General features: G+C 39.6%; 1 protein-coding gene across 1 annotated transcript in view; it reads left to right on the plus strand.

Annotated features, from left to right (window-relative positions):
- The window catches only part of LOC126106576 (cytochrome P450 4C1-like), a 171,354-nt gene that overhangs the window by 149,757 nt on the left and 8,671 nt on the right, over positions 1–12,926 (plus strand). Inside the window, exon 6 of the mRNA XM_049912919.1 lies at positions 5,086–5,286. Within this exon, the coding sequence (XP_049768876.1) occupies positions 5,086–5,229 (144 nt within the window). The 3' untranslated portion in view covers positions 5,230–5,286. The remainder of the gene's footprint in view (positions 1–5,085; positions 5,287–12,926) is intronic.

The following is a 12,926-nucleotide window of genomic DNA, read 5'->3' on the forward strand; positions in this document are numbered from 1 at the left end:
TGCGAGTCATAGGCTGGAATGTTTCGTGCTCCCTAAGACGCCGATCAATTGCTTCGAACGTCTTCCTGTCGGGACACCTTCGTTCTGGAAATCTGTCTCGATACAAACGTACCGCGCCACGGCTATTGCCCCGTGCTAATCCATACATCAAATGGGCATGTGCCAACTCCGCATTTGTAAACATTGCACTGACTGCAAAACCACGTTCGTGATGAACACTAACCTGTTGATGCTACGTACTGATGTGCTTGATGCTAGTACTGTAGAGAGCAATGAGTCGCATGTCAACACAAGCACCGAAGTCAACATTACCTTCCTTCAATTGGGCCAACTGGCGGTGAATCGAGGAAGTACAGTACATACTGACGAAACTAAAATGAGCTCTAACATGGAAATTAAGCGTTTCTGGACTCATGTCCACATAACATCTTTTCTTTATTTGTGTGTGAGGAATGTTTCCTGAAAGTTTGGCCGTACCTTTTTGTAACACCATGTATAAAAAAAAAAACCAGTGCCTGTTTTTAGAGATGTCTGGGAGCTTGATTTTTCCTAGGGGAAAGGAATCGTAACGGTATTAAATTTAGCAGTGTTTGCAGCTCAGGATGGAGCTCCAGGAGAGTGCCATCTACCACTGATGGTCGTTGATCCTCCTGCTCAGTACCCTCAGCAGCAACAAGGTGTTTCACTGACATTGTTACGTGTGTCAATGCCATGGGCCAGCCGTCTCAGATCTACTCTGGTTTGATCAAGTTCCAGTCGCCAACAGCCGCTTCGACCATTGGTTCTGTTTCAGAAAATTCCTAAAGAAGACACAAACATGGTCACTTCCGCAAGTTAGCAATGAATGGCTGCATTCAAACCCCTTCTGGACTACTCATCATTGGCAAAGAGATGGGCAGCAATGTGACATCCAGTCCATCACCAGGTCTCGAATCAGTCTGCCGCTTGAGCATGCAAGCATTTTGGCAGCTCAGCACTTTGCTGTCTACTCAGAACAACGACACAGGGTTTCCAGTGAGGATGGTTGGTTGGTTGATTTAAGGGGAAGGGACCAAACAGTGAGGTCATTGGTCCCATCAGGTTAGGGAAGAATGGGGAAGAAAGTCGGCTGTGACCTTTCAAACGAACCATCCTGGCATTTGCCTGAAGCGATTTGCAGAAATCACAGAAAACCTACATCAGGATGGGAGGACACGGGTTTGAACCGTCGTCCTCCCGAATGCGAGTCCAGTGTGCTAACCTCTGCGCCACCTCGCTTGGTTACCAATGCGGACTTCCCCGCTCTGTACCATGGCGGGGTACTCACAGCAAGGCAGTCACATAGGACCACCCACATTATGGCAGGGTACCACGAGACTTCCTCGATTCAGCAGCGGCTACAACGGGTTCAAACACTCAGTGGTTTCAGCAGCAAGGCCAGGCTAGAGGCCAAGGTTCTGAGAGATGCCACTGTGGGGTGGTGTATAGGCTCTGTCTCTTCGTTTTTATGGCTACTACGTCACAAGGGGTTGCAAATTCCTTTGATGAGCATACAGAAGTAGTCTAAGACTTGATACTCATCATGTGCACTCCACTTGTTCACATTTTAGCTCACCTGCACTGAGAAGCTATGCCATACACTCTACTTAAAAAGGAGTAAGGAAATGACACCGATTAATGAAATGTTCACTGTCTTCAATGAAAACGTATTTTCGAAAAACAGTTGATTGAAAGAGCATTTTCAAAGCATATCAGTTATTACTACACCAATCATCATTTGGCACATTTCAGAGCCTAGATTTCTCCTAACTCCATTTCGTGTTGACTACAGTTCTGAAACAAATAGTTGTATTAACTTAAGGTTCTGTTTGTTACACGCCTGAAAATGGTAAATTTCTACTCCATTTGCGATTCGAAGCTTGGAATATGATGGGCAGCACACAAACCATATTATACCAAAACGAAGGAGGCATCTCATGTATTTACAATTCACGGAATGTTCAGTTCTACCTGTTCTATCCCACGCGATGTTAAGGTTCCGCGTTATCACTCAAGGATTTCCCTACACAGCTATTCGATGGCTCGCATTTCCAGTTGCAGATTACGTCACGACTCGTCTAATCTTGGAACGCGATACTGACAGCGACACACGCTCTTGGTGACTGCGAGAGAGTGAGCCATGAGGCGGCTTCGCCATTACTTGTATAGCCTCGGTCCAGTTCAGAGGGGACTGTGGAGTGAAATGGTGGCTGCTGAACTGCTAGTCCCATTCCTATGTTCTCGAAAAGCTCCCCCTCTGCGTACCAAACTACTTAAGACTTTTTCATTGGAGATCGTTTAGCTTCTGTAACTCATCAGATTGTAAATCTCTACTTAATTAACATTTCGTTGGAATTTTGTTTTCATATTTTATTCATGATGACTTTCACTATGTTTTCAATAGAATCGTGAGTGGGTTCGACCATCAGAACTTCCTCTTTTGTTATCGCTATATGCATTTCTAAAATCAGTTAAACGCAATGTATTTTGTGTAATCTCAGTCATATTTCTCTACAGAATAACCTACTAAGCTCTCTCATCTTAGTTCAAAATTCACATTTCTTTAAAAACCGCAAAAAGTATTGAAAATAACGTTCCCAAACATTCTGCATAACATTTTAAAGTGAAAATACGTAATTGTCAAAATTTAAGATTTGTATCTCCCTACCAGATTAAAATTACAAAAAATAGCGATTTTGTTGTGGAAACTACTTATTGGATTTTCCTCAAACTTAGTATATCTTATGCGTACATAATTCTACACTATTCTATGAAAAATTACAAATTATTCATAGTATTTTAGTTTTGCGTTTCACGGGAGTGCAACTTTTGTCTGCCACCATTAGAAGCAGAGGGTGCGCTCGGTTTGATCTTGAGGCTGAGTGTGCAGTTGGGGGAGGTCTTACCCTCCCCTTCTATTACTACACAGAAATGACATTTGCTTCCCCACACTATGATAGTGTCTTCGCCTTGCTCGTCTTTGACGTGCAGTGACTGTAAACAAATGGCAATAAATAAGTTCTTGTATTCACGAACGACCTTCTTGTGCTGCGCCTGCATACAACTTTGCCAGAGAACCAGTGCACACCCCCGGCCATCCCAGAAACTCGTCTGTAAGTGTCGACGGAAATGTGTCTTCTTCTCCCGCCCGTTATAAATAGTACGTATTTACTGGAGGAAAACCCTCTCGTCAGGTGCCCATAGCCATATTTTCCCTGCAGGAATCACTGTCTCACTGTCTTCAAAGTGTATCGCATTTAGCGAATCCTTATGTGGTCCAAATATATGGAAGTCCCAAGGGCCCAAGGTATGGACTGCAGGATGGATGAGGCAATGATGTCCAACACAATATGGTGATCTATCCCCAGGTTCTGAGAGTTGTGTGCTGGCATGCATGGCCAGGTCAAGATTCCTTTCGGGTTGTTGTCAGAGCGCCGGCCGGAGTGGCCGAGCAGTTCTAGGCGCTACGGTCGCAGGTGCGAATCTTGCCTCGGGCATGGATGTGTGTGATGTCCTTAGGTTAGTTAGGTTTAATTAGTTCTAAGTTCTAGGCGACTGATGACCTCAGAAGTTAAGTCTCATAGTGCTCAGAGCCATTTGAACCATTTTTTTTTGTTGTTGTTGTCTGAGCGGAAACGTCGGAAATGGTTCTTGAGTTTGTTAAAAGTCCTCACTTTGCCTATGAAGAACTGGTTAACGCTTTTGCCAACACACCAACGCTAATCCAAAAGACTGTGATCATAACTTTCCCAGCAGAAGAAACTGCCTCAAATTTCTTCTTTGTTGGTATCTGCTGGTGGTACCAATCTAGTGACTGCTTTTTTGTTACCGGTTCAAAGGTATGCATCCTGGTTTCGTTCATGACAAAAAGGTCTCTCATTGGTATCAATATGCTCCAATATTTCAGAGAAAATGAATTTTTTTCCCTTTAATCTTATAGTTTGTTAAAGCTGTTCACAGATTCCCTCTTGAGCAAACCATTGAATATCCATGAGTCTCTATCATTGAACGCACACTGCCAGTTTTTACATATTAGTATCTGCACTATTCATCACGTCGGTTGCAGTGGTTCTGACTAGACGTCAAAACATGGCTGCTGAAGGAGCGTACTTCCTGCTGTCCGTTATCCATGGCCCAACACTTCTCCTATGACCTACATCTATATTACCTTTGGATTACTCTCTCACTGGTTGGTAGGATATGTTCTGAGGCATCAAGAGATCACCAATTTAGTATTGGTGGGCAGCGTGGAGGGTAAAAATCGTAGAGGGAGACCAAGAGACGAATACACTAAGCAGATTCAAAAGGATTTAGGTTGCAGTAGGTACTGGGAGATGAAGAAGCTTGAACAGGATTAGAATTGAGAGCTGCATCAAACCAGTCTCATGACTGGAGACCACAACAACAACAACTCTCTCACTATCAAAAAACCGTTTGTGAAAGTTCATTGCAGTTCCTTTTTCTACAACCAGGAATTCATTTACAGAACATTTCTCATAATGAGTGTCTTGGAATTACATCAGTTCGATGGTTCGCTTCGTGACTTCCATTTGTCGGAATTGTTCGAAACTTCGTACACAAATTTGAAGCTTGTAAGAAAATCTTTTCTGTGTTTACATACGCTTGAAAAATATTGGGGCTTACTTATTATAGAAATCTCGCACCACAGCAACCGACGACGTCGAGTTTCAAAGTAAATCTTGAACAACTGATTCATTTTACAACTTTCCTCTGTCCTTGTGTTTGTGTAGATTTTGGCTCCTAGTGCGTTCTTTATTTGTTATACAAAGCTATTCCTTGCTGTGCATTTAGAGAATGAACAGCGTGTGTAAGCTAGTGCCGGCCGGGGTGGCCGAGCGGTTCTAGGCGCTACGGTCTGGAACTGCGCGACCGCTACGGTCGCACGTTCGAAACCTGCCTCGGGCGTGGTTGTGTGTGCTGTCCTTAGGTTAGTTAGGTTTAAGTAGTTCTAAGTTCTAGGGGACTGATGACCTCATATGTTAAGTCCCAAAGTGCTCAGAGCCATTTGAACCATTTGTAAGCTAGTCTAACTGAAACGCTTTGCAGCTCGTGAACGTGGTGATGGCCGGCACCGAGACAGTGGCTGTATCAATCAGCTTCGTGCTGGCCTTGCTGGCCCTCCACCCCGAGTGGCAGGACGCGGCCCACAAGGAGCTGAGGGACGTCTTCGGCGAGGGGGATGACTACTAGCGGGCTGCCAGCCTTGCAGACCTGCACAGCCTCAGGGTGCTGGAGAGCATCATCAAGGTGAGCTGCCGCCAACTGCATACTGGGTGTGGTCACAAGGTCAGCTATGGAGAACGTCCACAGTGCTCTACATATGCATCAATATACATAGAGGCGACTGTTTATATTTTGATTGTGGTGACGGTATTATACGGTATTGCAATACCAAAGTAACTGTCACTTAGTATCTGCTGTGACTCACATCTGCAAGCATCAGGGGTACTGAGAGGATGCCTCCAGTTATCCACATACAGATGACATACTAAAGTTTAGGTTGTTCTTGTAAGTGTTAGTGTTGGTAGTATTTGTGATAGTGGTACTAGTTACGACTATGGTACTTGTGGTATTAAATACGAACACCTAGGTGAATTTTGACTAGAAAGCTGCTGTGCCCCAAGGCAGTTGTCATGATGCATGCAACAAGACAACAACCCAAAATTTTAGGTTGACCACTGTAGATGGTTCCCAAAGGCCTTCCCACAGTGGTAACACTGGTTCCCGCCAGATCACTGAAGTTAAGCTCTGTTGCGCTTCGCCAGCACTTAAAGGGTCACCAACCAGTCTGCCAAGTGATGCTGGCAACCGGGATGCCCTCAACCCTTGTGAAGCAAACTGAGGAGATACCTGATTGAGAAGTAATGGCTCCATTCTCATATGCTGACATATATTCAGGATAGTGCTGTGCTGACCACATGCCTCTCCATATCCACATCCAATGATGCCTATGGGCTGAGGATGACACGGTGGCTGGTCAGTACCATTGGGCCTTCATGGCCTATTGGGGCGGAATTTAGTACAGAGTTGCTGTTGGTGGTTGTGCCAGAGTGTTGGGGCCCAGATGTGTTTTTATTTTTTAAATTTTGATTCGACATTCTACAGCATCAGACAGGGCTACAGCACTAGTCTAGATACTAGTCTAGCCACATGTAACTGCATGTGTAATAGAGTTAAGGTAATCCAGTGAACAAGATGGGAGCCATATGTACTGCCCATTAATATTGCCACACCATGAAGAGATGATACATGGGTGTTCATTGGACAAATATACGTATTATACTAGAATTGACATGTGATTACATTTTCACCCAGTTTGGGTGCATAGATCCTGAGAAATCAGTACCCAGAACAACCACCTCTGGCCATAATTACGGCCTTGATACGCCTGGGCATTGAGTCAAACAGAGCTTGGATGGCGTGTACATGTACAGTTGCCCATGCAGCTTCAACACAACTGGTTTGCAGGAGAGCTTCTGTAAAGTTTGGAAAATAGGAGACGAGGTACTGGCAGAAGTAAAGCTGTGAGTGCCGGGCGTGAGTCGTGCTTCGGTAGCTCAGTTGGTAGAGCAGTTGCCCGCGGAAGGCAAAGGTCCCGAGTTCGAGTCTCTGCTGGGCACACAGTTTTAATCTGCCAGGAAGTTTCGTTTTGTATTATTGCGAAGTAGGGGAGATAGTGCCACAGTCATGATACGTGAATTGGAGTGGCAACCATTAAAACAAAGGCTTTTTTCGTTGAGATGGGATCTCATGAAATTTCAATCACGAGTTTTCTCCTCTGATTGCAAAAACATTCTGTTGGCACCCACCTGCATAGGGAGGAAAGATCATCATGATAAAAAAAGAGAAATCAGGGCTCGCACAGAAAAATGTAAGTGTTCGTTTTTTCCAGCGCGCCGTTCGAGAGTGGAACGGTAGAGAGACCACTTGAAGGTGGTTCACTGAACCCTCTGTCAGGCCCTTTCTTGTGAATAGCAGAGTAATCACGTAGACGTAGATTAATAAATTTATTTTTATGTGTGAATTTCCAAAAGAAATAAGAAGGTAACTCATTCTGCTTTTACACTTATCAAAAAATAACAGCCACATGTACCTGACCCACATTTAGGGTCTTTAATAGCCCATTAACAATTAGTATAGTGTTGATCAATTTCTTAATTTCTCATATTTTATTATGTAGAGAAGTGCTTCTTTAAATTCATGTATGTTTTGAAGTAAAATATCATCATATGGTCTAAGAAACATGCAATACCATCTTTTAAACTGCTCATTTAATAATGAGGTAAGGACTATTTTGTACAATATCTGCATTTCGCTTCATTAAGTTTCCTATTCATATCTACTGTAGAAAAGATCCAAACTGATCATTCCAGCATTTACTTCAAATTTCCTTAAAATCATCAAATTTTGAATCACCACCAACAAACTGATGATTAATTTGATTTAAATTTGTTTTCATTTTGTCTAAAATCATTTAAAAATTAGATTATCACTTAACAATTGTTTTGGAATTTTTGGATACATATGAACTAAATAAAAACAAATTTATTCCTTCATGTTTTACTCTAGTAAAATATTGTGTAACTACATTATGAATTTCAAGAATGAAATCATTGAATATTACAGGTGAATTACCTTGGCAATTATCTAGTGGTACAATTTCATCACTGGTGTCAATAAAGGTAGTAATCTTAATACTTTTATCTTCAACTTTTTCACACACTTTTGAAATTCTTAATATTTCAGCTAATCTAAACCTTTCGAATAAACATACATGTGATTCATCTTATTCCTGTTCAACCATCCTGGAGCTAGATTATAATTGTTAATCATTAGTGTTGTTTTCCAACAACCCCTTTGACCTATTATAGTGCCTCAAATAGATTTAGGTAAAAGCTTACCAATGTATAATTTTTGATTTCTTCTCTGGAATTCTTGTTTTTGATTCCCATATATTTTCGTTTAATTATATAAAATTTTGTTAATATGAGATTAGTCATATGTTTCAATTGAGTGGTAAGTTATCTTTCCTCAAAAATGTTGACTATACCTGCGTGGGAATGTTCTAATAATGTAGCACTATTTGGATTGTAAACAACATTTCTAACTCCAAATATTTCACAAGAAAATGATGAATTACATTGTGATGGAGAAATTATATAATTTCCTGTTAGCCAATGTAGTTTGAACATCTAGGAAGGGTTTCTGGATAGAAAAAAGTGTAATATCCACGTGAACACAGATGAATTTTAAATGGAATTTTTATTAAGAGTGATGTTAAATTATACAGGGATACAAAAGATAGTATTGGATGAGTGCTTAGATTTAGTAACCAAACTGTTCAAGCCATAGAAAACTGTTCCTAAAATTATTCCATTCGAATTAATCAATATAAATTTTAATCTAGCTGATGGAATTTTTGTAAAACATATCGTTCATCTGCATCAACAGACTAATATTGTTCTTCATTCAAGCCTAATGCTGAATTTTGTTGACCAATAATTCATGAACCACATTATTCTGTACATGTTCCTAGTTTTGATACTGCACAGGAATTATAAATAACTATAACTGATGAAAAGGCTAATTTAATGGACCTCAGTGGAGCTTGCATGAAAGTTGTTTAAGAAAAACCCCATTAAAAGTTTATTCTTTAACCAGTAATTTACAAAATAGAGAGCTATCAATTCCTCTCACTCCCTTTGAATGAGAAAAGTAATAATAACACAAATACTCCTGACATGGATACTGGGATTGGTGGTGCATGGCTACATACTTTCCATACGCAGTTGTACATGAGCTTTAGGACTGTTGAAGCTGATTGATCAGATTACACAACATATGATGGAAATTCCAATAAAAAACTAATTGATAATTATGCAGCAAAGTTATTTGATTTTATAACCATAAAGAAAGGAAGTAATATTCTGTCTAGAACAGACCCTCTTCTATTTCCTAATTAGTTTTGTTACATTTAATTTCATTTCTTGGTGATGGTATGGAAGGACGTATACATACCAACAGAAAAATGAAGAGTAAGAAAAATGTGGTGCTTTATCTAGTTGGAGTGTTTCGTGGTTTCTTTAGGGATTACAAACAAATATTATGGGAAGGAGAACCTACTGTAACTTTCACTTGGTATTCAAGTACTGTAGATGCTATTCTTAGGTAGCCTGATTATAATGAAACTAACTGAAATAAACGATACATTACCAAATGAAGGGAAAATCATAGCAGAATCTATTCAACTTCGTATGCCTATAGCAAAATATGAATCAAATTATCAGCTTGAACAATGAGAAAATATATTGAAAAACCCTAAAAGACCTCTTTTTTTATGAATTTCGAACAGGTGAGGTAGGAAGATTAACAGGCAAGCAAAATTTCGAGCTAACTAACACAAGTTTCTCTAATTCAGTGAGTTTGATATGCAATATTTAGTTTTTGTCATGTTTCAGACTAATCGACAAAATAATCAGTTGATTGATTCTTCATTATATGATCACGTTTAACTTTGGAGTATATATATTAAAATGGAAGGAACAAAATATTTCCTCAAGAAATGTGAAATTTGGATCCACCAAAGAATTATCTGAAGGCATATTATGCATTTCCTTTTTTTTAAACGAGTTATCCAGTTGAAACGTGATGTAGATGTAAGTCCATTTAATTTCATAAGAAACTAATCTATCTATGTAATAAACATGACTATCAGAAAGAATATTGCTCTCACTCAGAAGACTACTACGAAATTATGTGCAATCCTCAGCAATAAATTACCGGACACAAACGCCTTCATAACTATCTATGGAAAGAAATCTCTCACGTTTGATACAAAACACAGAATATTAACAGTAATTTTTTAAACTGAAGAATTGTGTATTTAAATATATTCGAGTTTATTCATTATTATTTTTCTGAATAGTTCTTCTTATGCACATTAGGATAGCAGTTTGAATTTTTAAAATCAGTTAATAATTAGCAGAGAAATAAACAAATATCGATCTGTTGAGCTGCCAGCAATCATGTACAGTGGCTGCGTTCCTGCAAGTCTTTCTGGAATATCACAGAAGGAACATCCAGTTTCTTATAGCCCTATTACATTACCCCGTTCAGACTCAATGAGGTGTTGATAATGGCGTCTTTGTAGCATTAAGGCATTCTTGACTAACATCAACTCACCACATTAAGCATTGAAGACACTTTTACGTGCCATTCTTATGAGAGTGGTGGGAAATTCTAATATACCACATCTTTCACATGTAGAAACAGCCCAACAACTTTCGTTTGCGTCGCACAACTCCCTCCTGTTGTTGCGATTTCTTTTGTCGTCAGTGTATTTGTCTCATATTGTTCTGTGTTCTTCTCTACAGTCTCGTTTAGCTCTTCTTTGACGATATTCATTTCTTTAATTCTGCTTTTAGGTATGCTTTCCTTTTCTACCACTTATTGCTTTTTCTAATTCTTCGTTCCCTATTCTTAATCCCTCCTGATCATATCTCTTTAATCTTGTTTGCAATACTTCATAAGCTGCCTTGTGAACATTACCATTTATATTCTTCCATTGTTCTTTAATATCTTCTGTCCTGTGTTGCATTAGCATTTGGCATTATAGTTGTGTGCTTTTGTATTGTAATAAATGTACTCTGAATGTTGTTTCCTTATTTGTTTAGGTGTTGTTATTCCTTGTTCATCAGGTTAAAATATAAATTTCAGAATTTACTGAAAAATGATTCAAGCAGATCTCATTTCCTTGTGTTAGTTACTACAGATGCTTCTTTTCCGTGAAATATTCTGTAGTGAGTGAATGATGATCTTGAGGTGAGCAGGTATAGCTGTGAACATCCTTTTTTAATTCTCAGGTTATCATAAGTGACAAACTATTTTAATTCTTCTCCATTTTTGTTTAAATTACTCAAGCTCAATGGTATTCTGCAAGTCTTTCCACTGGACACCTCTCCAGCTGCTTGCATGTCCCGAAACTATTCAAATTACAAAAGTGGGGAAAAGAGACCTACAGTTTAATGTGAAATCCGAATCATATGTCGCTCCCTGCGAATACTCACATCGTTGGTAGATGAAGGCTTGGTTAAAACGCAGACTGAAATATCTGTTGTGCCAGTTACATTAGTTAGAGCTTCCCTGCTCTCGCTTTAAGATCTTAAGGTAATATCATTAAATCATTTCTGTGTGCATGTCTGCTTCATTTTGCACAAAAGAATAAAACTCTATCGTTTTCTCTTCCTCTCCTGGTAAGTATTCTAGCACAGAATAGTAAACGTTATTCCCATGTAGGCACATAGACCAACATTGTATCTGTGACTGTGTTGATAAGGTTCCACTGGCAGGTTATCGTGTTCTTCAGTTCGGCGGCTGGTTTGATGCATCTCTCCGTGCTACTCTATCCTGTGCGATCCTCTTCATCTCTGAAGAAGTACTACAACCTACATCTTTCTAATTCTGATTTCTGTATTCATCTCTTGGTCTCCCTCTACGGTTTGTACTCCCCACACTTCCCTCCAATACAAAATTGGTCCCTTGATTTGGTCGAGTTGTGCCACAATCTTCACGTCTCTCCAGTTCTGTTCAGGACCTCCTCATGTGTTACGTGATCTACCCATCTAATCTTCAACATTCTTCTGTAGCACCAGATTTCTAAAGCTTCTGTTCTCTTTTTTGTGTACACAGTTCATCGCCTATGTTTCACTTCCATACTTCCATGGCTACAGTACTGACAAATATCTTCAGAAAATATTCCTAAACTTAAGTCGACGTTAACAAACTTCTCTTCCAAAGAAACACTTTTCTTGTCATTGTTAGTCTGCATTTTATATCTTCTACACCTTCGCCTTCACCAGTAATTTTGCTTCAAAAATAGCATAACCTATCTACTACTTTAACTGTGTCATTTCATAAACTGATTTCCTCAGCAACTACATTTCATTATCCTTGTTTTGCTTTTTTTCATGTTCATCTTATAGCCTCCTTCCAAGTCGTCCATTCCACTTTTCTTGTCATTGTTAGTCTACATTTTATATCCTCTACACCTTCGCCTTCACCAGTAATAATTGCTTCAAAAATAGCATAACCTATCTACTACTTTAACTGTGTCATTTCATAAACTGATTTCCTCAGCAACTACATTTCATTATCCTTGTTTTGCTTTTTTTCATGTTCATCTTATAGCCTCCTTCCAAGTCGTCCATTCCGTTCAACTACTCTCCCAAGTCCTTTGCGGTCTCGGACAGAATTATAATGTCATCGATATACTCAGAGTTTTTATTTCTTGATTCCTACTGCAATTTCTTCTTTGCTTTCCTTCACTGCTTGTTCAATGTAGAACTGAATAAGATTGACGATCATCATACGTATTCAGCATGTTACCTATACAGGAGAAGTACCAGTCTCATTCTACGTTTTTGTGGCCATGGTTCCAGCAGATGCCTTATGAATGATGCACTAATATGACTATTTTATGACGAATGACTTTAATGTGCTGTTTTGTTTTCCTTTTTGCAGTTAAAATATCGTCAGTGGCAGGGTTTCACTGACTGTTTCATGCTCATTAACGGGAAGTGATATCTGATTTCATGTTTCCCAAGAATATTCCCCTTTGGGACTAGAGGCGTAAATCAAATCTACATCTACTTGGGTACTCTGCCAAAGACACACTTAGCGCATGGCAGAGCGTTCATCGAACCACGTCCAAAATAATTCTCTGTTATTCCACTCTCAAACAGCGCACGGAAAAAACGAACACCTGTATCTTTCCGTGCGATTTATGATTTCCTTTATTTTATTATCATCTACAAAATATCATTGCAATCGTAGGAGAAAGTTGGTGACTGAAATTTCGTGAAACGAATCCACCGCAACGAAAACGTGTT

The sequence above is a fragment of the Schistocerca cancellata genome, chromosome 10 (assembly GCF_023864275.1).
Source record: "Schistocerca cancellata isolate TAMUIC-IGC-003103 chromosome 10, iqSchCanc2.1, whole genome shotgun sequence".
NCBI lineage: Eukaryota > Metazoa > Arthropoda > Insecta > Orthoptera > Acrididae > Schistocerca > Schistocerca cancellata.